Below are 27,923 nucleotides of genomic sequence, written 5' to 3'. Positions count from 1 at the left end.
CCCCGCCCCTCCCGCCGCCGCCGCCGCCGCCGCCGCCGCCGCGGTCCGCGCTCCCCGCCGGGCGAGTCGCGAGCGGAGTCGCGCGGGGCCGCAGTGTCTGCACGCCGGACCCCCGGAGGCCGCCGCCCGCGCAGGTGGGCCGTGCACGCCGGGCCTCCAACCGCCGCCCCTCCCCCCGGGGCTCCCGAGCTCGCGGATGGGAGGCACGGCTCGCGGGCCCGGGCGGAAGGATGCGGGGCCGCCCGGAGCCGGGCTCCCGCCCCAGCAGCGGAGGTAACGGCGCCGCCGCGGGGTAACGGGCGAGGCCCGGGCGGAGGCTGCGGGGGCCCCTCGGGGACGGCCGGGGGCTGGGCTCCGACCCCTCCCGGGGGACCCGGCGGCCGCCGCCCCCCCTCCCCCCGGGCCCACCGCGGTCGGGAGCAGCCGGGGCGGAGCGGGGCGCGGTCCGGAGCCACAGGGAGCCGGGCGGGCGGGCAGCGGGACCTTCGCGGGAGCCCTGTTGCTCTCGGAGCCGCTCCCCGAGGGCTGAACTCTTGGGGTGTCCCCGCGAGGGGTGCGGTCCGCCTTGGGATGTGCAGGTGCAAGGTTCTGCCGGGTCGGGCTCTCTGGGGATCCCACAGAGAGAGATGCTCCACCTTGCATTGTATTTTACACCTAAAAGGAGACCGGGGACCACCACCCCCACCACCGCCTCCCCTCCCCTCCCCTCCCCTCCCCTCCTCGCTTCATTTGCATGCAGACTTCCTTTGGGTAATTTCCTCTGCCTATTTATAGGATTACTTGCAGGTCTTCAGTGGCTTTTTCCTCTATGAATGTGGCCGCCTGTCCCATTTCATTTATTACAATCGTGCTGTTGGCCAAGAGTCGGTCACATGCAGAATTTTTGGTTGTCAGAGAAGCAGTTTTCTTTTTCTTTTTCTTTCTTTCTTTATTTTTTTTTTAGAGAAGCAGTTTTCGTGAAAGATGCAAATAATTTCTATCAGGATGTGAGCTAGTTTGTAATAAGAATAGTCCAAAAAGATCTTATTTCTTTTTTTATCTCATCTTATCTCTAGTCCAAAAGTATCTTAGTGGGCTTGCTATTTATTTATTTATTTATTTATTTATTTATTTATTTATTTATTTATTTATTTTTTAGTGGGCTTTTTGAAATTATTCTTTTGAGTTTCTAGAAGACGTCGATGAAGAAGGCCCTAGAACCAGTTTTTAACAAAAACGGTTTCTAAAGGCAACATGAAGTATTGAAATCTTAAAAGCTGAAGTAGATAGTTCAGCATGTTTTTAAAAGATTTTTAAAAATTCTCCCCGCCCCGGCAATCCGGTCACCACCACCGTTGTATTTGTATGTTTTATGGAAAGATGATACAATGAAAGGCTTATGTATATGACTGGGAAATTCATGTTCTTAGTGGTAGATGAAGTACAATATCTGGGATAGGACCCTCTGGTGGATTAAAGAAATCCTGTCCCTCGTTTGTGGTGGAGGCACAGCGCTAAAGAACCGAGAGGTGGTCCCTGGTCCTTCAGCATTTAGCTTTCCCCACCCCCCAGAAAACGAAGTGGGTAAAGAAGTGAAATTCAGTACATTTTGTAATGTAGAGAATCCCTTTAGTATTTGGTGTAGTATTTATTCAGCTGTACGTTTCTACAAGTTAGGTAGGTGTTAAGTAGGTAAGTAAATAATAAAAAGAAGACAGCCCGAAGACCTTTCCTGCATGTAGCCTGGCACTATTCTCATTTTAACATGTGGAAAACAAGCTCAGAGAAGGAGGTAGTACAGCTAGTGGTAGAGCTGAGATTAGAATCCAAGACTCTGACTTGTAAAATGCAGTTACCTCCCCCTTTTTCTGTCTCTTTTTTTCCCCTGTTTTGATTAGGTTTCAGGCTTCAGATTCAAACTAGCCTTTATTTTCAGGTAGTAATTTAAATGAGATCATTTTGATAGTCCCTATTTTTATTTTATTTTTTAATTTAAAAAAATATTTTATTTTTTAATAATCCCTACACCCAGCATAGGGCTCGAACCCACAACCGCAAGATCAAGGGTCGCATGCTCTGCCAACTGAGCCAGCCAGGCACCCCGATAGTCCCTGTTTTTTAGCAACATTCACAGAGTAAGACTCGTTCTATTTCAAAATAAAAACCTAGAAATGCTTTCCTTTTTAGAAAAAGAAAAGTTAGGTTTCCTCTATTCTTTTGCCAAATACCCGCGTTGTTTGTATTTGATGCCAAAATGCAGAGTAGACCTTTATTTGTGTTAATTTGTGGCAGATGTGAAGCAATAAAGACTGCATGTTTTGAATATACAAGCTCATATGCTTAAGTTACTGATGGATTTTATCTGTAACCCTTTCAACTAGATTGGGGGATGGTGTCTATGATACCTTCATGATGATAGATGAAACCAAATGCCCACCCTGTTCAAATGTACTCTGCAATCCTTCTGAGCCGCCTCTGCCCAGAAGACTAAATGTAAGTAAATGAAGTAGTTCTTTGCTCTCTAGTTGCCTTGGAAAGAAGGAAGTGCTACTTAATGCCCAAGGTACAGTTACAACATCTCGCTGGCAACCCAGACTCTTTTGTTTCCTTTTGGTTTCTCTTGACTTTGAAATAACAGTTGCCATAGTCCAAGTTTAGCTTTACAGAACGATTTTGGTCTGGAGCCTTACTCCTTTCAATCACGGGGGTAAATATGTGGCATTTTACCTAGGGAATATTTATTTTGTTTTAGAATGACATAGACAGCATGTTATGAAGGCTCATTTTAACAAAACCAGGAACGGAAGATACCCCTGAATTCATAGATGTGCAAATTTTTTCTCCCTGCTCGATAGAAATGCAGTCCTAGCTTATTAGTATGCTACAGAGAATCACTTTATAGATCATAAAATAAAACTCGAGCGGTACAGTTTTGGCTTTTGATGCATTTAGTCATTCTGGAGCTTGCAGACATTGAGCTTTTGACACTGTTTTACTTAAGGTAATAAAAAAGATTAATTTATATTCCCTCAGCATACACAAGAGTAGTGGGGAGAACAGGCTTTGGACGAGTTCCATGACAGGGAGAAGCTGTCCTGTGACTTTAACATTTGCTGCAGATACCACCTAATGAACAAATTGAATAATTGAATATGCTAATTTGTAATTTCTCCTTCACATTTCTGCATTCAAGACCTCAAATTGTTTCTATATTCCAAAAAAAGTTACTTGTATTTTTCATAGCCCTCTCCAACTTTTTGTCTGCTTTTGCTATTAAACTCAATCTTTTCACTAGTTCCGAGGCTAATAATATTACAAAGTATTGGCTAAATATATTTGGAAGGCTGGTCACCCTATTTTTAATGTGTTCTCTGGAGTACAGTAAGTTTCCTTTCCATTCTCAGCAAGCCTATTTCTTTAATATGTGAAAAACCTCTAAGAGCTCCAGAACCACATACTCCTCTGGTTTTCTATCAGTTTTCTTGGTTACTGGCTGCCAATTAGCATGTCTCTGTGGGAAACTTTTTGCAATTGGGCTGGCACATTAACATGTGACTTAAAAGTTCACTTTAATTTAGAGTTAGCCCATGCTAATCATCTCCCAGTAGTTCAATTACATTGTATATTTCAGGATCACAATGAATTTCTTATTATGTGTGTATAACCCACAGAATAACAGTTTTGGGGAAACCTGGGATTTTCCATTCTAGCCTAATGGTGTCTTTGCAAACTTTGCTGAAAAAAAAGGCTCTGAGCTCTTGTTGACATTTATAGTTCATTATGACACAATTCCATCCCCGGACCCTATTACTCTTTTCACTCACAAAACCTTTAAGCTTCATTGTTTATTCAAGATGTTCTTAGGTTCTCATTGTATACTATAAATCGTCTGCTTATAGGCTTTTATTGGGCTAAGCTTAGTGTTGCAGATTTAGGGTCAAGAGCTAGGGAAAGAGTATGTAGTGGTTCATATTCTGGATGAGAAGGATATTGCTTCTCAGAATTTCTCAACAAGATCTTCAAGACTTGATTAACATGGTTGAAGATTCTATTTGAAATGTCAAGAGCTTTCCAAATTAACAGTGTATGTGATGTATTCTTAAATAAAACATGATTAATATGACATTATCTGTCCCTGTGGTATAATTACATAATGAAGAAAATAATTGATATAGTTGGTCAATTGTATTGCTCAGTTATTGTGATTCTAACTACAGACTACAAACATATGGTATTTTATAACTATTATACTTTAACATGCATGCAAATTGTAGATTCCCCTAGAACAATGGAAGGAAGATTTTATTTATAGCACAACCGTCTTGATACATAATTGATTCAGGCCAGTATTTGAGTTATTTACAGGAAAGGAAAGAAACCTAAGAGGAGAACCCCTCCCTGTGTGGAAAAATTCCTTCCTGGAATTCTTCAGATTCATTGGGGATTCAAAGCTTGATAATCCATAGTGGACTGTACCTGAAGCATGGTGTTCTGTTCTGGGGGGCCACACTTCAAGAGAGACGTGAAGTGCAGCCTGTGTCAACACAGTCAACAGTGTGAATAGGATAGTAAGCAACCTGACACAAGCCATGTGAGGTAGAGGATGGAATGCGATGATGAGCCCAGAGAAGAATGGTGGGGGCAGGACAGCTGCACTTAGGTATCTGAAGGACGTTTACATGACATTTGGCCACTCCTGTGTAGTTCCAGAGGGCAAAATGAGACTCAATATTTAGGGAGGGAGATTTAGGCTCACTTTAAGGAGAAACCATCAGTCAGGAAATCCAAATGACATCCTTAATTTTATTGTTGATGTGAAAATTAAATGTCTGTTTTATATCTGTCCTTATGAATGTTCTGTGCCTGAGACCCTCTCTTTATCACAAACAGAAATGAAGACGTCCAGAGCCAGCACAGCCTTACATGTAGGCAGAGTAGGTTAAAAAAAAAAAAAAAAAAAAAAAAAAAAACAGGGATGGATCCTGGACCACAAATCCTTTTCCTACCAGCTTGTCACTGATGATTGGAGGTTCCCAGAGTCATTTCTTTGCATTAAAGTTCCAATATCTTGAAGAGGTGACACCTTCAATTGTATAGCAAGTCGCAAGCAGGTTTTCTGTTGGAGGGAAAGTGGGTGAGGTATTTCCATGCGTCCTAAAGGAAGGCCTAGTGTGGGGGCCGGCATACTGCAGGAGACATATCTAGTGCCAGATGTCTGGTGGAGGGAGACTGGAGATAGGGGAGGAGGGCCTACGGAGAGAAGAGAGAAACTGAAGGGAAAGAGGGCGCATGTTGAAAATTTTGCCTAATTATTAGCCAGTGTTTATAAAATGTTTTATAACTTGTAAAGGTCTTTCACATATATTATTAATTATAATTTGGTTCACACAGCCTCCTACAAGGAGGTATTATTATCCACATTTTATAAATAAAGAAACTAAGGCTAATAAGCTGGGCGGAAGGTCAAGGGACCTGTCCAGGGACCTTACAGCTTTTAAGCAGGATAGGCAGGACTCCAACCCAAACCATTTGACATATCTTTCCTTCAGCACTTGACTCCAACACCCTGTAAATATGTAGATGCATTGACATTAGGTAGTAAAAACGTGAAGGGAAACTGAGATGCCTGCAGAGTTTCGCTTTTATTATGTAAATCTATCTAAAACCAAACAATGAATTGTGAATTAAATTTAATTAAAGAATTAAAATTCCCTCGTTCAGCCTAACCTATCTTCTCCTGGATTGTATTTCTTGAGAACACCTGGGGTTTTATCTTTAGCACTCTTAATAGTGAACAGTCGGGGTCCCTGTGACCCTCACGTGGCTGGATGGATAGATGAATGGGACCCTCTTCTGTTTTTTTTCAGTCCTAAGTACAGGAATAGTCATGTGACTTAATTTCTGTGAAGAAAAATGTTGCATTATATTTACATCTTACTTAGCAAGGTATTTGTTGTCTGCAGGCCTGTTTTATTTTCTTGACCAGTGGTAGCTCTCTGTTTTGGCATCGGAGAGATTTTTTTCTCCGACCATATGTCAGCTCTTAAACACTTCTTGCAAAGTGTGGCTGCAGTCGTATTGGCCGCGTCACTTGTGTGTGCAACCGCGTAGTACCCTGTTTTTGTAACTTCAGGACTCCATAAATGTTAGAAGTGGTTAAATGACATGAAAGGAGCAGCCGGCAGGAACAAATGTCCTGCTTTTATAACTACAGTTGTGTGTAAAATTTGCCAACACTAAAATTTTTCGTCATTTTTTTGCTGCTATTTATATTTTATCCTTTTTTTATATTGTTCTTTAGGCAATAGGCCTGTGCTGTTTTCTTAGGTTATATCAAAATTCTACCTTTTAAAGATTCAGCCACTTTGGATCATTAGCTTTCCACAGGTAATAAGAAAAGAATCTTCTTGGTTTTTGATTTTCTTGAATCTTGAATCTTCCTGATTTTTTCTTAGTGTATATGTATAATTTTTTGTAATTCTCTTTTTTGCTTTTTTCTCCACCTAATTTCAAAGAATTGTATTTCATCTCAGAAGAATGAGTAGAACTTTCTTCAGTGAGTTAGTGTTTCTTGAAGGAGAATGTTAAGCAAACTCAAGTAAAAAGAGTAGTATGCCTTTATCACGCAGGCTCTTGCTGAGGAAGAGTGGGTGATAGGTGTGGGTGAGAGACACAGGAGAGAGACTCCCTATTTCCTCGGGAGAGTTTTACAAGAACCTCTCCCGCCCCATCCCCTGGGTCCTTGGATCCTCACTCTTACTCATCAGATACGTAAAGAATTGTCCCAGTGGACCTTCGGAGTTCCCTCTGGCTTAGAACTCTTAGGATTCAGTGAGCTGAGCCAGAAGCATTCAGTCATTTGGGGGCAGCGGGGAGGGGACCTGGGACTAGATAATGAGCTCTTGCTTGATTCCAGGCCATAGCCATCATTCAGCCCTGGTAAAGAGTAGTACACGTACTAGGAGAACCTGGTGCCAAGTTGTGTTCATGAGAAGGGTGCTGGACTGACAGGAGACCTGGGTTCAGATCCTGCTTCTGTCCCTTAATGATGCTTTATCATTTATGGAACACTTCTTCTCTCTCTCTCTCTTTTTTAACAGAACACTTTAATACGTATATTTTCATTCTGATATATGCCCTTAAAAATTGGGAAGATACTTGAAACTGTAAATAAGAGGCAGTATGTATGTAATCGAGTGCCAGATTACATGGTACAGGTGTGAAAAGCTGCAGAGGTTAATCAACACGGGCTTGGAGTAGTTCTAGATGGAAGTGGGGGAGTGGAATTGGGCCTTGAAATACTGTAGGATTAGAGGGGATCAGGTAAAAAGATTCTCAGCAGAAAGACATACCTATTAGAAGGAACCTAGCACATTTAGGGTTTGGGAAGAAGACCATCCTCTCCTGAACAAAGCAGGCCATAAATCGGGGGTTGAAGTGGGCATGATACTTGGAGGCGGGCGGTGTTGGGGAGGCCTGAAGATGAATATAACACAAATCTCTAGAGACTCCTGCTTTCCTTATCTCACTTTTGGGTCATTGTAACCTAACATGACTGGACGGTTTTGTTGTCGTTCAGGCAGGGGAAGGATTCTTTTATCCTTCCACTGTTTTTAGTGGCTTTACCATCACATTCATTTTTCTTTTCCATAGATCACTGCTGAGCAGTTAACAAGAGATCACACTCAGCGCTTCCTGAATGGAGGTGAGGTGAAAGTGGAACAGCTGTTTCAAGAATTTAGCAACAGAAGATCCGATACTCTTCAGTCAGATGGCATCAACGACTCTGAAAAATGCTCTCCTACCGTCTCTCAGGGTAAAAGTTCAGATAGCTTGAATGCAGTAAAACCCAGCAATTCAGCCAAATCATCCAAAGTGGTGCCACTGACTCCAGAGCAAGCCCTGAAGCAATATAAACACCACCTCACTGCATATGAGAAGCTGGAAATCATCAATTATCCAGAAATCTACTTTGTGGGCCCAAATGCCAAAAAAAGACATGGAGTGATCGGTGGTCCCAATAACGGGGGGTATGATGATGCAGATGGAGCCTATATTCACGTACCTCGCGACCATCTAGCTTATCGATATGAGGTGCTAAAGATTATTGGCAAGGGGAGTTTTGGGCAGGTGGCCCGGGTCTACGATCACAAACTTCGACAGTATGTGGCCCTAAAGATGGTGCGCAATGAAAAGCGCTTCCATCGTCAAGCCGCTGAGGAGATCCGGATCTTGGAGCATCTTAAAAAGCAGGACAAAACCGGTAGCATGAACGTCATCCACATGCTGGAAAGTTTCACATTCCGGAACCATGTTTGCATGGCCTTCGAGTTGCTGAGCATAGACCTTTACGAGCTAATTAAAAAAAACAAGTTTCAGGGTTTTAGCGTCCAGTTAGTTCGCAAGTTTGCTCAATCCATCTTGCAATCCTTGGATGCTCTCCACAAAAATAAGATCATTCACTGTGACCTGAAGCCAGAAAACATTCTCCTGAAACACCATGGGCGCAGCGCGACCAAGGTCATTGACTTTGGGTCCAGCTGCTTCGAATACCAGAAGCTTTACACCTATATCCAGTCTCGGTTCTACAGAGCTCCGGAGATCATCCTAGGAAGCCGCTACAGCACACCTATAGACATATGGAGTTTTGGCTGCATCCTTGCAGAACTTTTAACAGGACAGCCTCTCTTCCCGGGAGAGGATGAAGGGGACCAGTTGGCCTGTATTATGGAGCTGCTAGGGATGCCACCACCAAAACTTCTGGAACAATCCAAACGTGCCAAGTACTTCATTAACTCTAAGGGCCTACCTCGCTACTGTTCTGTGACTACTCAGGCAGATGGGAGGGTTGTGCTTGTGGGGGGTCGCTCACGTAGGGGTAAAAAGCGGGGCCCTCCAGGTAGCAAAGACTGGGTGACAGCACTGAAGGGATGTGATGACTACTTGTTTATAGAGTTTCTGAAAAGGTGTCTTCACTGGGACCCCTCTGCCCGTTTGACCCCAGCTCAAGCATTAAGACACCCTTGGATTAGTAAGTCTGTGCCCAGACCTCTCACCATTGAAAAGGTGTCAGGCAAACGGGTGGTAAATCCTGCGAATGCTTTCCAGGGACTGGGTTCCAAGCTGCCTCCAGTTGTCGGAATAGCCAATAAGCTCAAAGCTAATTTAATGTCAGAAACCAACGGTGGTATACCTCTGTGCAGTGTACTGCCAAAACTCATTAGCTAACGGACAGTGCTGTGCTCAGAGATGTATATGTATGTATTTTTAATTATCCTGCAAACCTGAACATGGGGAGAAAATGCAAGCCCATTGGTGGATATGTTTTTGTTACGCTAGATTTCTTTTTTTTTAACAAGGCAAAACATTTTTATATGACTGTAACAGAACTCTCCAAGGGCTAATTACCTAACCAGCCTGTGTTGGCCATCCTGGAATGTACATTAAATGACGTTTTATAGGTCAGTGCATCTTCGTTATTGTCGTCAGATGTACATCACCTTATGCTCCCACTGCTTTACATCCCTTTCTCTCAAGATACAGGGTACCCGAGAAGTCTATCCTGAGCACTCGTCACTTCTCGTCTCCCTCAGCGTCTGTTCCAGAGGGGTAGTTTGGGACACAGCCCTGCTTCGTTCGGGATGAGAGCTGGAGCCAGTAGCCTTCTCGCCCCAGCAGGCCATTCCGTGAGCTCATTCCAAGGGGAAAGGGCTCAGCAGAATATGGGGCAGGGGAAGGTTCTGGAAGCTCTTAGTCACTTAAAGAAGTGGTGTCACTGCTTCTCGGTGACTCATTCTCTTTCTCTCAATCCTGTAATGTGTGCTGTGTTAACTTTATGTTATGACTTTTATGATTATTTTGCTTCGGATTTGTTTCCCGGGGAAAGCATTTTACAGATGTCCTGCCACTTTACCAAGCGCTGGTTTTAAAACTAAGCCCTGTGTGTCACTTTACCACCCCGCCCCACCCCTCTCTGCAGGGAACACAAAGCAGCGTGCAAACTGCAGCTCTGAATCCCGAATCGGAACCCTGGGGACCAGCCTCCTTGCTGCCTTTCCATGGACTTCTTCCTTATGAAAGCCTCACTATCGGATAAACCTAACCACAGGCCCTCCTCGCCCCCCAGGCCCCGGCTCCTCCAAGTGCCACAGTCTTCCCCACTGTCCCTTTAAGCCCAAGACTATTCCTGAGATTCCGAGTGAACTTCAATTCTAAGAAAATCCAGACACCAGTAGTCGTCCACTTCCTTTTCCATCCCTCGAGCCTCCTTCCTTTTTCTCTGTCAAGATTCAAACAGTGAGGGCTGGCGGTAAAGCTAACTGCCAGCTGAACTTCCTCCTTGGAAGCGTGGGGAAGATACAGGAACCAAGCCGCCCCTACTGCTGTCTTGCCCTCTGCTTCTGCCCCCACCCCCCACCCCCACAGGGGCACCTGCACGCAGGCCTCCCTGTGCCCTCTAAGGGAGACCGTTGCTTCCTGCAGCACCATCTCAGGGGGACCCAGTTCCTTTTTTCCTGTTGAGTCTGCGAGCTCCACAAGGTGGGAAGACCTTAAGATTCCCGGGAAACAACCAAAAGAAGAGAAAGGCCAGGGGCGCACGGTTGAAGGAACTCCCTCCGGCCTTACCCCGGACCCCGATTGCCACAGCCCAGGCTCTGAATACGGAGCATGAACCGGTGTCCACGGAGCATGGCCTGAGCCCCCCCCCCAGCAGGAGTTCACATGGAGGCCTCGGCCTCTTGAAACCGGGGATGTCCTGGTGCTTCTGGTGGCTGTGCAACCGCACTATTTAAAACTTGAATCACTCCCTTCACTCCTGGTTTCCAGAAGGCGAGAGAACACACCTCCTGCTGAGCTCTCTGCCTGATGGTGACGTTGCATAAGAAGCCCCTGGTTATCTTGCCAGAGCACGTGTTGAGGTTGTCTTGCCCGTTGCTATCAGTGTGGAAGGCAAACTGTTAAAGAAGACTGCTGCCCCAAACACATCTGCCGTGCCCGGGATTCGATGTTTGTGTTTTTAGTGAGTGGTCTCCTAGGTCAGCGTGTGCTGAGGCGGGAGAGGAGGGAACCTGTGCATGAGCATGGCAGGGGGTCTGTTTCTGCGCCTTGGGTGGACCTAGGCTTCTGAAACCAGGCCCAGTGACGGGCCATAGACAACCCGTGACACCAGAGACAAATTCTAGAAAGCTCTGGGAAGGTGGATGGATGTGTTTCTGCCTAAGTTTGGCAACCTAGGGAGTGACACAGAGCAGAGTCACCCAAGCTGGCACGCCTGTCTTCTGTCGCCGTGTCAAGTTGGGGAGGGTGGGCTGCTTTAAAACGTGATGGCTGTGCCAGACGGAGCTGGGGAGGTTTAGGAGTTGGTTTCAAGTTTAGGGGCAAGTTGTCATTTTTAGAGGCTGTTACCCAGTGCCCGCTTTTATCAGCCACTGTGGAATTTTCACTTGGATCCCTGCCCCATAGCAGGGAGTGACTAAATTGCAAGAGGTAGTGCAGAGATTGAGGCTAACTGACACTTACCGAATTGTTCTTTAGCCGTTCTTGTTCTTCGGGTTATTTCAATTTAACAGGTCAAGTTGGTTGACTACTGATTTTTAAATTGACTGAATCAACTGAGTTTCCAAATTGCTATTGACACCGTGAAGAGAGTTGGGTAGGAATTTTTGTTTCCGTTCCTGAAGTCATTTTTTTTTTCTTTCAATGTGGGAAATTGGCTGATCCAGCTCATACCTACCTGCGCCTTGTATCCGGCCCTCTCCTACCTTCTGTCGTCACAGTGATTCGTCTGTTCATCACATGCTATCGTGGTTTCTCCTCTACTGGAATGTAAGCTTCAAATGGGCAGGCCCGTGTCTTCACGGCCTAAATTAACCGATTGTAATGCTATTCATGTGCAGCTGATGGAGGTTCGTTTCCCTCGGTGTACCAGGAACGTGCTCAACTCCTGTCTTCTTTTAAACTGGCCCACACTACCTCCAGTCTCTAATTTCTCCTTTTTGAAAAAGGGGACTCGGAGAAGGGTTATGTGAGGACACCTCCTTTTGGTCTGGTACTTGACACCTTGATGATCATGAAAAATGCAGCCATAAGCTTAACTATGACTTAAAGATTCTGCTTCCAGCCTGCGGGGACTCTGAAAGAGGAGAGGGTCTAGCCTGGCTCTTGCCCGAAGACATTGGGTTAGGGCTATAGTAGCATGCTTTAGTCCTAGGTGGGGTGTTTTTTTTGGGGGGAGGGGGTTGGTTTTGGATGTGGGTTTGTTTTTTGTTGTTTTTAGAGAGGGAGGGGGCAGAGGGACAGAGGGAATCTTAAACAGGCTGCACACCCAAATTGGAGCCGGATGCGGGGCTCGATCTCACAACCCTGAGATCCTGACCTGAGCTGAAATCAAGAGTCTGCCATTTAACCCACTAAGCTGCCCAGGCTCCCTGAGCCCTAGGTGTTTTAAGAGGGTTTGAGACAGACGGGTTAACTGGCTAGTGTCATCATACTCTAAATGTTTTGACCCCTAATCTGTTGAGAGTGGGGTTTATTGCATGATCAAAAAACAACAGAACAAAGGACTAAATAAGAAGTTCAACTGTGAGACAGTTTGGATCTGTAGCAGCTGGTCGCCTTGAAACACTTTCTGTTTTCCCTAATTCCTAAGTAGGCATAATTAAAGTTAAATGCTGGGATCCCTGGGTGGCGCAGCGGTTTGGCGCCTGCCTTTGGCCCAGGGCGCGATCCTGGAGACCCGGGATCGAATCCCACGTCGGGCTCCCGGTGCATGGAGCCTGCTTCTCCCTCTGCCTGTGTCTCTGCCTCTCTCTCTCTCTGTGACTATCATAAATAAATAAAAATTAAAAAAAAAAAAAAAAACTAAAGTTAAATGCTAAATTTTAGGGAGCAGCTGATAAAATGCTTCTGCGCTTTCCTCACAGAATACTCCTACAGCTTTAGTGAGCCGTGGAAAACTTTTAATTATTTCTCAGGCATCTGTTGTTTGATGTCCTCAGCATGGAAGGTGGAAAAGCGACCGTGATCCTTCTGAGCTGCCTCCGTACACTCTTTTCTGCTCTTGAGAACTAAGGATAAGTCCCTAACCTTTGAACCAGGTGGACCGCGCATGTGTTCCTCCAGGTCTTCAGTCGTGTTGGAGATAACTGGTCTGTAGAGCACTGTAACTTCCTGTAGGTAGAGCAACCGCAGCATCCGTGCTAGGAACAACCTGGAGTCTTCCAAATAAGGAGAGAGACGAGACAAGACAAGGGACCGGCACATCGGGCAAGAGTTGTTCTCTGCCAGCATCAGCCTTCCAGTTTTAAGTAGTATTTTTAACATCCTCAGTTCAACATGTCCCACTTTCATCTTCAACGTGTACTTCCTAAAGCCCAGGAATTTAAAAGAATTTAACTTCCATATCTGGCCTTCAACCATAATGGGATTCGGGCAATCCTTTCCAAGTGTCTGTTAAATTATGCCCACTAATTTCAGTGAGGCAAGGTTTTAAGAGTCACAGTGAACCCATCCATGTAAGGACTGAAAGCTCTGGTCCCCGAGATCCATAACCCCTGAGATAAGCCAGAGCTACAAATACATCGTCTAGACTTTGAAGGAGAGAATACGATTCTTAATATAGCTCACCAACCGCTAAGTCGTGCCTAGCCTGTCATAATTTTTCTATAACGGGAGAAGCCTGCCTGGCTGCCTGTTGGCTAGAAAGAGTCTCACCTCCTCTGCCACCGCACAGAAACAGCTAAAAAGAACGAAGGGCCCCAAATCAGGGCAGATGGTGACCCATGACTGTTTGAGCTCAGGGTGTCAGCCCCTAAAGCATCAGGTTTGAATCATTTTGGTATCATGGGACTCGATCATTGTTCATCTGAATCTGCTGACACGCTTCCTCTGGAAAGTATAGTTTGGCATGGATGAGTCAGTGGGTTTTTTGTTTTGTTTTGGGGTGGGGGGGGTGTTTTTTAAAAAATAAAGATGAAATGCTTTGACAATTTTTCAGCATCTCACGATTGTTTCAGAACCAAGGGTGAGAACGTCCGCAGCTGGCCCCGCGTTCCCAGTGTGGTGAGTGGGTACCAGGCAGTATTGGTGCCAACAATGACAGAGAAAGAAATGCTCGACAAAGGAAATAAAGGGACAGGGGTAGGACGAGAGGCAGACTTAACAGAGACTGGGCCTGTTCTTGTAGTTGCCCAGAGCTTGGGGGCGTACACCCCCACTTTGTGGAAAAGGGTAGGGGGAAACCGTGTAGGGATGGCCGTTTCCCCGAGGCCCTGAGTGTCAGCTCTCCTGTCACGATTTCTTACATTTAGCCTTCAGGGCCCCAAGCTTAACTTGAGGATGAATCCTCGGAAGCAGCCTCAAGGAGTGCAGGTTATTTGGGAAGTCTCAGGGTTTGTCTTAGGCCCAGGCCTTGTGCCACTCGTTAACTTAAATACAGTCTGAGGAACGAAGCAAAAGGAAGGAAAGGGAAACGGACTTCTTAGCGGCCCTTGGGCCACTTGGCCCCTGCCTGCTTCTGATCTGGCCCTGCACCATTACTGCCCTGGCCACAGGAGCTCAGGGGACGCAACTCAAGGACCGCCTTCTGCCACCCTTGAATCATCTCCTGGATTCTTGAACAGGTTTTCGCCTCCTGGGAGCCTGGCCTACGTGCTCCCAGGAAAGCCAGGCAGTAGTCAGCCTTGCGCAGGCGAGTCCGACTTCCCCACCACCCCGTATGCCCGAGCCCAAGCCAGCCTCGGGCTTTTTGCACCATCATCAGGCCAAAACTCTCAGAACGTAGAGCTTAGAGAAGGCAAAGAACTGGCACTGAGGATGCCCGGGGTTGTCCGTTGCTCTTCATTATGCAGGAAGGCATTTCAGTCCAGAGGCAGCAACCCTAAGTGACTGCGGATTGACTGACAATGCTGCGGTCTGATCCTGATCTTTCTATAGCGTGAGCCTGGCCACAGTTCGGCCTTGTTTTGCAAAGGCTGCCCAGCCCTGCCTTTGCATCTAGCTGCTGCCAGGCTCCCGGTTCAGGAGCCGACCCGGGATACCCAATCCGAACCACTGCAGAGAGTCCTTAATCATTCCCAGGGTGGAGCCCTGGCCCAAACACCTCTGCCCTTCTGAAGCACGTCCATACAGACCTTTGTTAGTACGTTTATTCTTTCAACAGTGACTTATTTATTGAGCAACTGCTGGGTGGGAAAGGGGGGGCGGGAGGGCGCACTCTAGTGGCCTTTGTCAGGGTTGGGAGCATGCACAGACAGCATTGCGGACCACACGCTCACAGGTTTTACTTAACAAAAGCCAGGCGATGGGTTTAGAGAAAACGGCCAAGTTACCCACGCTCTGTTCTGGTCTTAAACTTGTGCAGATCTCTGAGCGAATGGGGCAGGAAGGCGAGATGGATTCACAGGAGGATGTTGAATCTCTGCGGAGGGTGTGAGGCTGATGGAAGAGAAAGCTGGGGCAGGTGGGTGGGGGCGCGAAAGGGCCACTGTCCCACATGGCTCTCGCTCCATTTCCGACCTTGACGATGAGATTGGGGTCACCCCTGGGGTACTCCCTCTCCTCAAAATCAGTTCTATCCCAAATTAACTATCCCACAGGCACCAGGGGGCCCTAGCAGCCTCCCTAGCTCCCTAGCTCCCTACCTCCTCCGCAACTTGCCGGCTAGCTCTGCTGTTTTCTGCGGTTGCTATACCGACCTCGTTTATTTCTGTCCCATCCGCAAACCCGGTCAGGGCCTGAGACCGAGGGGACCACCCGGAGGGATCCAGACGCTTCCTCCCTGACAGAGATCACGCTCTGCAGGTTATTGAGCATCTGTCCCACATTGTCCTGGTTCCAGCCGCGTCCCGGGCAACCTTCTTCATCCAAGAGCCCCTTTCTCCTCCTCGGATCCGCTCCCTGTTTCCGAATGCTGGAGGCACCGCCCGGGCCCAGGGGCACCGGGGTGGGGGTGGGGGTGGGGGTGGGGTGGGGCTTCCGACTTGGGGGCCGGCGGCACAGGTGCTTCCCCTCCCTCCTGCCGCCTTGACCGGGGTCAGCAGCTCCGGTCTTCCTGCGGGGACAACTGTTTCCCACCTGCGGTGTCGCACTCGCCACCCGCCTACCCCTCCCAGCCCAACCTGGCCTCGGGGCAGCTGCATTTCAAAGGGAGAGTGATCCGTCCGCGCCTTCTCCGCCCCCTCCCCCATCTGCGCCCAGGAAGGTGCAGCACCTGCCGGGGAAGCCGGGGCGGAGCTGGGGCCGCGGGAGGGGCGAGGTGGGGTTCCCCCGACCCGGGGGGGGGGGCGGCCCGGGTGGCTCAGCGGTTAGAGCCGCCTTCAGCCCAGGGTGTGACCCTGGAGACCCGGGATCGAGTCCCACGTCGGGCTCCCTGCATGGAGCCTGCTTCTCCCTCCGCCTGTGTCTCTGCCTCTCTCTCTCTGTCTCTCATGAATGAATAAAATCTTTAGAAAGAAAGAAAAGAAAGAAACCCGGGAGGGCGCACCCGCGGCCCTGGGAGCGCTGGGAGCGCCCCCCTCCCCTAGGCCAGGTGCGCGGCCCGGGCCCCCTCCCTCCCCCCTCCCCCTCTCTCCCCTCCTCCCTCCCCCCCCCCCCGCCAGCGAGCTGGGATTCCCGGGGGTGCGGCGTTGACACGCGCTCGTGCCGGAGGAGCAAGAGAAACATTGCAGCAGGCAGCGGGGGAGTGGAGGTTAACAAGACCTGGGGGCCCCTCGCCATCACCCTCCCATCACCCCTGCCCGCCGCCCGCCTCAGGGAGCCCGAATGAGGGTGCCCGGCTCTCTCTCCGGAACAGGGAAAGGGGGGCGAAGCCCCCCCACCCCGGAGACTCCAAACACACCTGTCCGGAGCCGCGGTCCGGAGCCACACTGCACCCGCGCCCCGTGCGCTGCTCACGCGGCCTTCGCGACCCTCCCTCCGCCCACTCAGCTCCCCAGGGGCCAGGGGGTGTGGGTACTTCCACCTGCAGGGCTGGCGGGGGGGCCGCGCGGCGCCCGCAGAGGCTTGGGTGCAGGGGGAAGCCCCGCCCGCCAGCTCTGCTGCGGGGGGAGGTCGGGGGGGGGGACCCGCATCCCCCGCCTGGACCCCCGCGGGTCGCAGGAGCCCGAGCCGCTTGCAGGGAGAGCCCGGGGCACCTGCAGCTCGAGCGTCTCAATCCCGCGCGGGGCGGGGAGGGGCGGGGAGGGGCGGCTCAGGCCCGAGGGAAGCGGCCCCGGGACCTCCCCCCCACCCCGCCACACCCCCCCCCGGGGGCAGAGGGGTGGAGCGGAGCAGAAGACACCCACAAGGCTTAATCTGGCCAAAGCTGTTGTTTCCAGGAGGCCTAGGTGCGCACGCACAAGTGCACACGCGCACACCCACCCCCTCGCGTCTTTGCGGTCGCCCAGCTGTGTCCACCTGCGTGCATTCCCGCCCCGGCTCCAGGCCTCTCTCGGTTCAGACCGCCTGCATTCGATGACCTTCAGGGGTACACCTGACTGCCCCCCCCACCCCGCGACTCGGGGACACAGGGCAGCGGCTGCTTCTCCGGTCTAGGACTCAGTTTCCCTTTCAGCGGCTGGTTTTGGATCTGGCTCTCAGGGCCCCCTGGCAATCTAGGGCAGCACGCAGAGAGAGGCTCCCAGGAGGAGAATTTTTCCTGAAGTCGGGGAACTAGGTGAAACGATTCGTCCAGCTAAAGCCCTCCTCGTTCCGATCTAAGCTCCCAGCCGCGAAGCTGGGGACCCCTGAGCCAGGAGACCCGTTCACTCAGGTCCTGCCGGTGAGAAAAGTGCCCCCGTGTATCATGGTGCACCTGTGCGCTGCAGTGGGGGTCTGATGGCGGGCTGGGGGTCACAGGGAGCCAGAAAACTTGCTCCCTGAAGGCTGCCACGGTGCTGAGGAATGGGGAGACCCAGACAGCAGCGGGTCCCCAAGGAGCCTGAACTAGAGGAGTGACCTGGGGGGGGGGGGGGTGCCGCGGAGGCCTGGCACATTCAACAGCGCTGAAGACCATTGACTCATGCTTGACTGTTCAAGGGAGACACCAGGACACCCCACCCCCCCGCCAAAGAAACAAACAAACATAAAAACCACTCCACGTTCACAAATCTAACTGGTTCAGAAAAACCCTGAACCTAGAGGGAAAGAGCAGGATTATCTGTGATCTCAAGGGCTACTGTGGATTCCAAACCCCATGAAGGTTACTCCGAAGGTCGGGGGACAAACGTTCACTTTCTCTGGCTGGAAAACTGAAGACGCTTGGGGGGGGGGGAACGTAGGCAGAAGCATGTAAGTTCCGGGGAGGTGATCAATATATTTGATTCTGAGCCAAGGTAGGGCCCAAGCACCAGTGCGGAGCAGCCACCTGGAGGACTGCAGAGGAGCGGGCTAGGCCGCGGGGTAGACAGGACACCGGGTCTAAGCCCCACTCCAGCAGGGGAATTGGGAGAGTCCAATGAAGAGGCTATTTCCAAAACTGGGGCAGGGTTCCAGGAAACTAGGAAGGGACGGAAGCACCCAAGGGATGGCCACATTGGCTAAGGGAAGGGATCGGCAGGAGGCAGCCGCTCCGCAGAGGGCCTTGGGGAGAGGAAGGCAGGCCAGGCGGGAGGAGGCGAGGGGATGAGCCCGCTGTCCTCTCCGCCGACTCCCACTGTCCTGCTGGCCAAGCCTAGCTCAGAGCCAGAGTAGAAGAGACTGGTTGGTGTGCTCCTCAAAGGCCAGACCCAGGGCCCGGGGCCCAGTGGAGAAGGCTGGGGAGTGGAGCCAGAGGGACAGGGCATGCGCAGTGCAGTCTCAATGATCCTCAGAGGGCCACTCCATCAGCATCAAGAAACAATCTGGAGGGATCCCTGGGTGGCGCAGCAGTTTAGCGCCTGCCTTTGGCCCAGGGCGCGATCCTGGAGACCCGGGATCGAATCCCACGTCGGGCTCCCGGTGCATGGAGCCTGCTTCTTCCTCTGCCTGTGTCTCTGCCTCTCTCTCTCTCTCTCTCTGTGTGTGACTATCATAAATAAATAAAAAAAAATTTTTAAAAAAAAAGAAAGAAACAATCTGGAGGCACAAAACGTGCACCAGCATTATGCTGCCCACTGAGGATAAAACCTCAAGGACTGGTGTTCTAGCTGGGAAGCTGGGAGCAGGAGTGCTCCGGGAAGCCTTCCTGGAGGACCTGGGAACCTGAGATGGGACTCAGAGGTCAGGTGAGCACAGGGCCGGGAGCACTTGCTTTCAAGGTAGCAGAATGGCCCTTGGCAACTGTGTCCGCCCAGCGTCAAGTTTCAGATCTTCCAGGGCAGAGGTTTGATGTAAGAGCCTGGGGGCAAAAACACCCGCCCCGGCTGGGGCTGTCTCACTCCACACACTACTTCTAGCCTCTCGTGGGAAGGAAGGTTTTCCGTGCCTGCCTGAACTTTCTGAACCCTCTTTCCCGCTGCATTGTCGCAAGGGCAGGTTCCCTCCACCTCCACCGGTGGTGTCCTAACCCAGCAAGCAGATCACCAGTAAAAATTCGCTGGGCTCCATGCAGGGATCTCCCACCTGGATGGGTAAAACACACTCCTTGCTCTCAAGGAGCAAATATTTTACATAGAACAGAGACGTGTGAAAGAAAAAAAAAAAGAAAAGAAAAGAAAAGAGAAGAAAAGAAATCACTAGAATTTGGTCGGAGGAATGATGAAGGTATTTTCTAAGTTCTAGAGCCTCACAGCAGAGACTGTGACTGATTCCGAGGAGTGTTTTAAAAAAAGGAAAAAGCAAAAACAGGCTTCAAAGAGGTAAAACACTGCAGTCCACCCGGGAGTCGACTTTGCTAGGCAGAGAAGGGAATTCCTGGTGGAGGACTCGAAACGTGTGGCAACAGCAAGAGGTGGGAAAGCGTCGGGAAAAACCCAGTGTGGCTACAACACAGGGTGGCAGGAACTGAATCTGGTGAGAAAGGTCCGGGCTGATTTAAAGGAACGTTAGGGGTCCAGTTGTGGAGTTTATTAGTTTAGCAGATAAATAAGAAACCGAAAGGAGTGTTCGTGTAGGGGAAAAACATGGTGAGTTCTCTTCTTGGGGAGAAAGTAGTTTTCTGGGAGGACACAACATCTGTGCAAATGCAAGTAAAGGAAACTGAGCCCAGGGATCTGGACCTCTGTTCCGCCCCTGCCTCCTCTCCACATCTCACCCCTTCATCCCAACTCCTGTCGTCTCTCTCCAGAATTTTATTCCTTAAAATTGCTTTGCAGTCGCCCTTCTGACTTGGCAGCAAAAAACCCAACTAAACAAACAAAAAACAAGGCGAAATAGACGAGCTGGTCTCCTCCAGGATGCGTGGAACAAGAACCCCCAGGAGGATGTTTCCCATCCCTCCTGGTTTTACCCCATCTTTGCCTTTGATGACCCAGAGACTGGCATGGAACCCTAACTGGAGCAGACGGCCTCTGGGACTTAGGACCTGCCAGTCTTAGAATAACCAGCCAACTCAGGGCTTTTCAGGCTCCCTGGGGTTCTTTCCAAACTTTGTGGCTATTCCTTCAGGTCTTAGCTGAAAAACACCAAAAATAGGCCAGCTCTTTTCAATTTAATTAGCCTTTTCTCTGAGGACAGCAGATGGAATGAAGCAAAGACAGATGCATTGGGGGCAAGGAGGATTGGGAGTAGATGCTAAATGGGGTTTCTCATGAGCCCAAATTCACCCCCACAAAGGGTGCTTCTAGAATGAGGAGCTCAGAGGCGGGCTAGGGGGCCCTGGGATGTGGGCTTGTAGGCCAGGGGTCTAAGTGTTGCTCTCAGGCCCTGCCTGGGAAGTGGCCCCGAGGACGGCAGCAGGTGCCTAGGTCTGCTGGGCAGGAGAGAGGAGCCCCTGCTCCCTTGGTAGGGGCCAAAGCACGGTCACCCCTGAGGGGGGCTATCTGCCCTCAGGTGGCTCCTGTATCAGGGATGCTGGGGACCCAGCAGCCAACAGCCCCTGAGCCAGGTGCCAGAGTCTATCTCTGGAGTTCTTTCAGGGTGGGGGAAACAGGCAGGTGCTGGGGACAAGATGACCCTGCACGCCTCCCTTATCTAAAACGGAGTGATGTTTGCTTAGTGAATGCAGGCCAAGCTGGCCTAGGGGAGGGCCCAAATGCCCCTGAGGGCCTTAGGGGGTCTCTGTCTTTGAAGGCGCCTTCTCCAGGCAGAGACCACCCCAGGTGGAGCAACCGCCCCCTCTAGTGGTGAGCATGGTATAAAGCTACCCAGAGGCCGCACCGTCCCCTGGCGCCTTCAGGCTCTAGCAATTTCTCTCCCAAAACTCTGGAGAAAGAAAGAGGAGAGGAGAGGAGAGGGGAGGGGAGGGGAGGGGAGGAAAAAAAAGAAGGAGGAAGGAGGAAGGAAGGAAGGAAGGAGGAAGGAAGGAAGGAAGAAGGAAGAAGGAAGGAAGGAAGGAAAGAAGAAGAAGGAAAGAAAGAAGAAAGGAAAGAAGAAAGGAAGGAAGGAAGGAAAGAAGGAAGGAAAAAAGAGAAAGAAAGAGAGAGAAAGAAAGGAAGAGGGAAAGAAAGGAAGGAAGGAGAGAGAAAGGAGGAAAGAAAGAAAGGAAGGAAGGAAGGAAGGGAGGGAGGAAGGAAGGAAGGAAGGAGGGAGGAAGGAAGGACTGCGAGTCCAGGCTCGAGTCCCTCTAGCTTCCCGGTCTTTCTCCTGACTGCTGCTATGGTCCCGAGCCAGAGCTTCCTCGAACCTTCTGGACTGACACGTTCCTATGGAAAAAGCACCGGAGCTCCTTCCAACCAGAGCCTGGAGTGAGTCACTTTTCCTTTTTTGCTCCTTGGAGGAAAAGAAACTACCTGTTTGCATCTCTTCATTCACACCTAGCCCTTTCCATACCTGTGACCGGGAGCTGCTAGAGGCATGGCCTTTCCTTCCCCGGGGAAGGCCGCTGCCTGCCCGGCGTCGTGTGGCTGGGCAGTGGGTGCTGTCCCCTGTCGGCAGCTGCCCGCACTGTCCCCCGGGCCTGGACCTGAGACACCCCTCGGGGCTCAGCCCCTCGCGGCTGCCCGGCTCCTTCCACCGTTGTGGGGAAGTCACCTTTTCCAGCCGGCCAGGGCTGCCGGCCAGGGAGGGTCAGGGTGACCTGGTGACAGTGGCACTCGGGCTGGAAAGACTTGGTCCTGAGCCTGTTTTGCCTTTGTTATCGTTACTTAACAGGCTTTAGGATTTATATTTATTTTTAGGCACCTTACTTGAACATTCCTTTTATGTGCACTGTGAGGCTTCAGGTATCAGATGCTGGAGGCTCGGGGGCAAGGGGGGGGCAAACCAGGACCATTGTTGCCTTTAGGGAAACAATTTGACTATGGCTTGGGGCTGTTTCCACAGGTAAATTAGCGCTTTTGCTAGAGCTTCCTTCCTTCCTTCCCTCTCCTTCCTTCCCTCCATCCTTCTTTGTACCCATAGCTTAAAACTAAAATAAAAGGAGTGGGGTGAATGGTCGTCTGCACGGCCAGTGCTTGGATAGGGACACATTGAGGAGCTATGTTGCATACTGTGCTTCAAAACTGTTCTCAAGGGGCACCCGGCTGGCTCAGCCTGTGGACTTGGTTGTGAGTTCGAGCCCCATGATGGGTGGAGAGATATCTTTTTTATTATTTTTTTTTATTTATTTATGATAGTCACAGAGAGAGAGAGAGAGGCAGAGACACAGGCAGAGGGAGAAGCAGGCTCCATGCACCGGGAGCCCGACGTGGGATTCGATCCCGGGTCTCCAGGATCACGCCCTGGGCCAAAGGCAGGCGCCAAACCGCTGTGCCACCCAGGAATCCCGGGTGGAGAGATATCTTAAAAAAATTTGTTTTCGAGAGTTTATTTTGCTAACTGTACCTTTAGTCTTTTTCATTTTTTATCGTGGTAAGCTGCATGCAATACAAAATGGACCATGTGAGCCATTTTTAAGCGCATGGTTCACCTGCCATCAAAGCGCTTTTGCATCGTTGTGCGACCATGACCACCGTCCATCTCCAAAGCTATTTCACCGTCTCAAGCTGAAACTCTGTCCCGGGCCTGTCTTTGACCCTCAGACTTCCCAGAGTCTTCCCCTTCCTCTGCTCTCCCTAGCCTGGCCAGACCAGTAGTCTGGGCCCTTTCCCTGGGGGTGGGGGTGGGTGGGGGTGGGAATCACTCTGATACTGAGAACAGCAGAGAAGGGGGCTGTGGCTGCCTCAGTTTCCTACAGCTGTTGGACTTTCTAGCCAGAAGGGACCTCAAGGGGATCCCTTGAATATCCCTTCCCCAGAGCAGAACCACAGCTACTCCATTGCCTACCTCTGTGCCTGGTCACTCAGCTAAGACTTGTTTAATGAATGAATGACTCTGGGAAGGTGACCACCCTCCTGGGAAAGGACACTTTCTAGATGGTTGCTCATGGTCGTAGGGAGATGACAAGGCATGTCTTTTGGGGTCAGAAAGATCCTTGTCCCTTCCTAAGGATGTGGCTAGATTTTCCTCTGTTAAGCCGCAAATAGAAATAGCCATTCTTACCTTATGGGATGAGGCTTGAGGAGGCAATGCCTGGGAGGTAGTAGAAACACAATTCTGCTAGTTGTCTCCCTTCCACCGACTAGGGAATCTCACAGGTGCATCTCCAGAAAGGACTTCTTTCTCCACTCCAGTTCCATTTCTTACTGGCTTTTTTTTTTTTTGGTCAGATCCTAAGAGAGAGAAGCTTCCCCGTTGTCTGAGCTCTGACCTTTTGCCTTTTAGAGCTGGGGTTCTAATACTTAGAAGATGTGAAAGGGGAGTCTTAGTTGCTTTAACCTGAAACCGAGCCTCCCAATTTCTATGTTATTGGACGAGGTTGTGGTTTATTGATGTTACGTGTTCTCTTCCCTCCCCTCGGCCCCCATCAACAATTACCCACACAGGAAACTCCTCTCATCCTCTACACTAAACTATCATGTCTTTTACTATTTCCGAATCTCTAAGAACTTGACTACGTTCCCCTGGGACAGAGGACAGCACTTACTACGGGCACCCGGGTTTTAACAGTAAACGGGTCCTGGCATTCATTCTCCAAAATCCTTCTTTTCATCCATCCCTTCATTCCAATTAGTTGGTATCTTTATTCCCACCTCCAAATTCTTTTATTTTTAAAGATTTTATTTATTCATTCATGAGACACACACACACACACAGAGAGAGAGAGAGACAGAGAGAGAGAGACAGAGAGACAGAGAGAGGCAGAGACACAGGCAGAGGGAGAAGCAGGCTCCATGCAGGGAGCCTGATGTGGGACTTGATCCCGGGTCTCCAGGATCGGGCCCGGGGCTGAAGGCAGCCCTAAACCACTGAGCCACCAGGGCTGCCCCCCACCTCCAAATTCTAAGATGAGGCCACAGAGTAAGTAATTTGTGGAAATTAAGTGATCCAGCTAAAATCTATAGGCTGTATGACTCTGTCTATCCTATTAAGTAGTTGGAAAAGTTAAAACCCAAAGGAAAGGAATACACTTCCTTTTGATATTGATATTCATGGGGCATTGTGTTTACTCAACGATTCTGGGAGTCACATGGACGGACAAAATCTGCAAACCTGACAACAGAGATTTTATTATTTTATATTTTATTTTATTATTTTATTTATTTATTTATATTTATTTATTATTATTTATTTATTTAATTTATTTAACAGAGATTTTAAAACAGTATTTCAGAATAGCCTCTACCCTCATTTCTGTCACTGCTCTCTTTGACACAACACCTGCAGATGAAACTTCTAAAAATGGTGCTTGTGACTTTGTGGCCAAGCCTCAGAAGATCCCTATCTACTGCACCAGGGAGTTTGATCCATTTCTCTAGGCTCTGGGGAGCTATTGAGAGATTTTGGAAGCTTTGGGATAATGTGACCAGCTTGGTCTTTAAATGAAATCAAGGTACCGGTAACACTTTTTTAAAAAAATATTTATTTATTCATGAGAGACACAGACTGAGAGAGAGAGAGGCAGAGACACAGGCAGAGGGAGAAGCAGGCTCCATGCAGGGAGCCCAATGCGGGACTTGATCCCAGGACTCCAGGATCACACCCTGGACTGAAGGCAGGCACTAAACCACTGAGCCACGCGGGGATCCCCCTGGTAACACTTTTTAAAGTAGCGAAGTCAAGCATCTCCAACTAGAGCTTCTTGTCTAAGGCAGCAGTTCAAAGCCATCCCTCTTTAAAATGATCCTGAGCTGCGGTTCCTCTGGGAGGGGTAATGACATTAAGGACATCAAGTCTCTCTGTCTTTCTGGTTGAAAGCAGGTCAAACAAGCCTCCGTGCACCCTTTCAAGCAAAAAACACCCATTAGCCCCTCGTGCTTCTCCTTGTCTGCTCCTTAGTGATCCAACTGGGAGGCGCATCTCCCCTAATCCTTTTAATTGGGCCACATTGTGACCCTAACAGAAGATAGGACTTTGGATGTCGCGCTTCCCTCTGGGGAGGCAGGCGGAGGAGCTGTGCTCTCCGGACCAGGGGTTGGAGAGGCAGGGCCGGGTTCCAGACCATAGGCCTGACAGAAAAGGAGAGATGTGCAAACAAAGGAGGCAGGGGAGGAAATACCCAGAAGGCCCAAACTGCTTTTCTGGGGGCTCCTGAGGGAGGCGCAGCTGTCTGGGAATGGGGTGCCCACCCTGGAGAAATGTGTAGCCTGCAAGAGGGAAGGCCCTGAAGTGTAACCAATAAAGACCTAAGGGTAAGAAGCAGAGGATTGGAAACAATAGGGTTGAAGTGGAAGGGGTGCAGTCAGCAGGTCTGGGAATATTCTAGGTGAGTGGAAACCAGGCCAGTAGCTGGGGAAAAGGAGGAGAGGGCAGGATCCAGGAGGCCTTGCTGGGACGGGATCACCGTAGACTGCCAGCCTGTGAGACGCAGGCTGTGAGGGATGAACACAAGGACAAATCCAGCCCAGTGCCAGGAGAGATCCAGAAATCCCCCCGGATCCAGAGTGAAAACTAGCCTTTTTTTTTTTTTTTTTTTTTAGGATCTTATTTATTCATGAGACCAGCCTTTCTTCTCACTCTGGGATACCTTCCTCAGGAAAGCCACACCCAGACACCCAAGGTATTTGGGGGTCAGCTGAGTTTTCTCCTTCCCCTCTGCTTCTTTTGGGATCTGGGCCCACACCAGGGTAGGATAACAGAAGACAGCACCAGAGCTAGCTGTGCGCCAGGATTCTGGGAGGTTCTACGCAGGGCCGGCTTTGTGGGCGCGTGACCATAGTCACCCGGAGATCTGGGCACCCAGGACCTGGTGCTTGGCTTAACGCTCTGCTGCTGCTTTTTTGAAATTTTCAGTAAGTTTTTCTTTTTCTTTTTCTTTTTTTTTTTTTTAGATTTTGTCTATTTATTCATGAGCGACACAGAGAGAAGCAGAAACACAGGCAGAGGGAGAAGCAGGCTCCCTGTGGGGAGCCCGATGTGGGACTCGATCCCAGGACCCCAGGGTCACGACCTGAGCCAAAGGCAGATGCTCAACCACTGAGCCACCCAGGCACCCCTCACCTTTTTTTTTTTTTTAAGATTTTATGTATTTATTTGAGACAGAGAGAGTGAGAGAGAGAGCACAAGCAGGGAGGAGAGGGAGGAGCAGACTCCCGACTGAGCAGGACCCTGGGATCGGGACCTGTGCCCGAGGCAGACCCTTAACCGACTGAGCCACCCAGGCGCCCCGACATCACCCCCTCTTACCCTAGTGTAACTAGTGCTTCAAAGTGTCTGTGTGGTGTTTGTGTGTGTCTTTGTTGGTGTCTGAGAGGGATGTAGTTTTTTAAAAAGATTTTATTCATTTATTTGAGAGAGTTTGAGAGAGAGAGAGAGAGCGCAGGGTGGGGATGCAGAGGGAGGGGGGAGGGAGAAGCAGACTCTGTGTGGGACCTCGGGGCTGCACCCCAGGACCCTGAAGTCTCGGGCTGAGACCAAGGCAGACGCTTAACCGCTTACCTGACTGAGGCACCTAGGCGCCCCAGGAGGTGATTTTTGAACTTTAATTAATTAGAGGTTCCCTTGTTCTTTTTCCCTTTACCTGCCTTTTTTGTTCTTACAAAAATGACTCTTAAACCACTTGCTTCCGGCCTCCCTCCCTTTCTCTTCAGATCCCCAAGGGGAGGGCAGGATCTAAAGGAAGAGTATGACACTATTGTCATCAAGATCATAATCTGGCACTTCCCTCCACTCCCATCTGAGTCTTGAGAGCCTGTAACGTGTTCAACCTTTGTCCTTAGAGCACAGCTCTTGACTGGAGGTAAAAAATGGAAACACTGGCCCAACACCTGTATTCCACGCACGCGTTTCCTGACCAAAGTCTGGAAGCTGTTCCTCCTCCCCCTCCCAGTCTGAGATGTTCCCAACGCTGTTCTCAGTTAAGAGGACACTCTCTTATAGTCCTAGGGTTTCAAGCCTGCAGGGACTGCACATTTTTTCCTTAGCTGAAATACTTGTGGTTTTTCCCAACAACTTTGCAAGTTCCCTGTAGAGCTGGAAATTCCCTTCTTGATTACAGCTCTTGATGGATGCAAAAGCAGCCTGGCCCGGTCCCATCCTTCCTGCTGACCTGCTCGCTGTGTGTCTCCAGGAGGTCGGCCTAAGCTCTCTGGGCCTCAGTTCACAGGGCTTTCCTTAACTGGGGCAGAGTGGAGAACGGGGAAGAAACGTCTCTACGGTGAGAATAGCCATTTGGGGAGCTACCAACCCACTTAGATTCCTCCTTCTGAAAAAAAAAAAAGAATGAGCTTAATAATTTCCATTGCTAATTACTGTCCCCCACCCCCACCCCCACGCCTGCCTCCACTCCCAGCTGTGGATTGACAGAGCCGATAAGCCGTACTCCCCCTCTCCCACTCAGACACGCACTTCTGGCAGGCCCTAGATAAACAGGCAGAGGCAAGTGTGCAGAATTATTATTATTATCATTATGATGATTATTATGCTTTCAGTATGAGAAACAGGAAGTGAAACTGACTAAAATGTCCAATGAG

At 49.7% G+C, this 27,923-nt stretch overlaps 2 protein-coding genes across 2 annotated transcripts in view; both read left to right on the top strand.

The window, feature by feature from the left end:
• The first annotated feature begins 53 nt into the window (after positions 1–53).
• DYRK3 (dual specificity tyrosine phosphorylation regulated kinase 3) lies at positions 54–9,625 on the top strand. The gene is made up of 3 exons (XM_055319308.1): positions 54–273; positions 2,361–2,472; positions 7,633–9,625. The coding sequence occupies exons 1-3, from the start codon at positions 197–199 to the stop codon at positions 9,205–9,207; spliced, it is 1,764 nt and encodes a 587-aa protein (XP_055175283.1). The 5' UTR covers positions 54–196; the 3' UTR covers positions 9,208–9,625.
• A 12,005-nt stretch (positions 9,626–21,630) lies between these two features.
• The window catches only part of MAPKAPK2 (MAPK activated protein kinase 2), a 63,286-nt gene continuing 56,993 nt past the window's right edge, over positions 21,631–27,923 (top strand). Inside the window, exons 1-2 of the mRNA XM_055319180.1 lie at positions 21,631–21,719; positions 21,793–22,054. Coding sequence (XP_055175155.1) covers positions 21,631–21,719; positions 21,793–22,054 — 351 coding nt within the window. The remainder of the gene's footprint in view (positions 21,720–21,792; positions 22,055–27,923) is intronic.

This window comes from Nyctereutes procyonoides, unplaced genomic scaffold, assembly GCF_905146905.1.
Source record: "Nyctereutes procyonoides isolate TBG_1078 unplaced genomic scaffold, NYPRO_anot_genome, whole genome shotgun sequence".
Taxonomy (NCBI): Eukaryota; Metazoa; Chordata; class Mammalia; order Carnivora; family Canidae; genus Nyctereutes; species Nyctereutes procyonoides.
The sequence above is the reverse complement of the archived record's forward strand: the minus strand, read 5'-3'. Positions and strand labels throughout refer to the sequence as shown.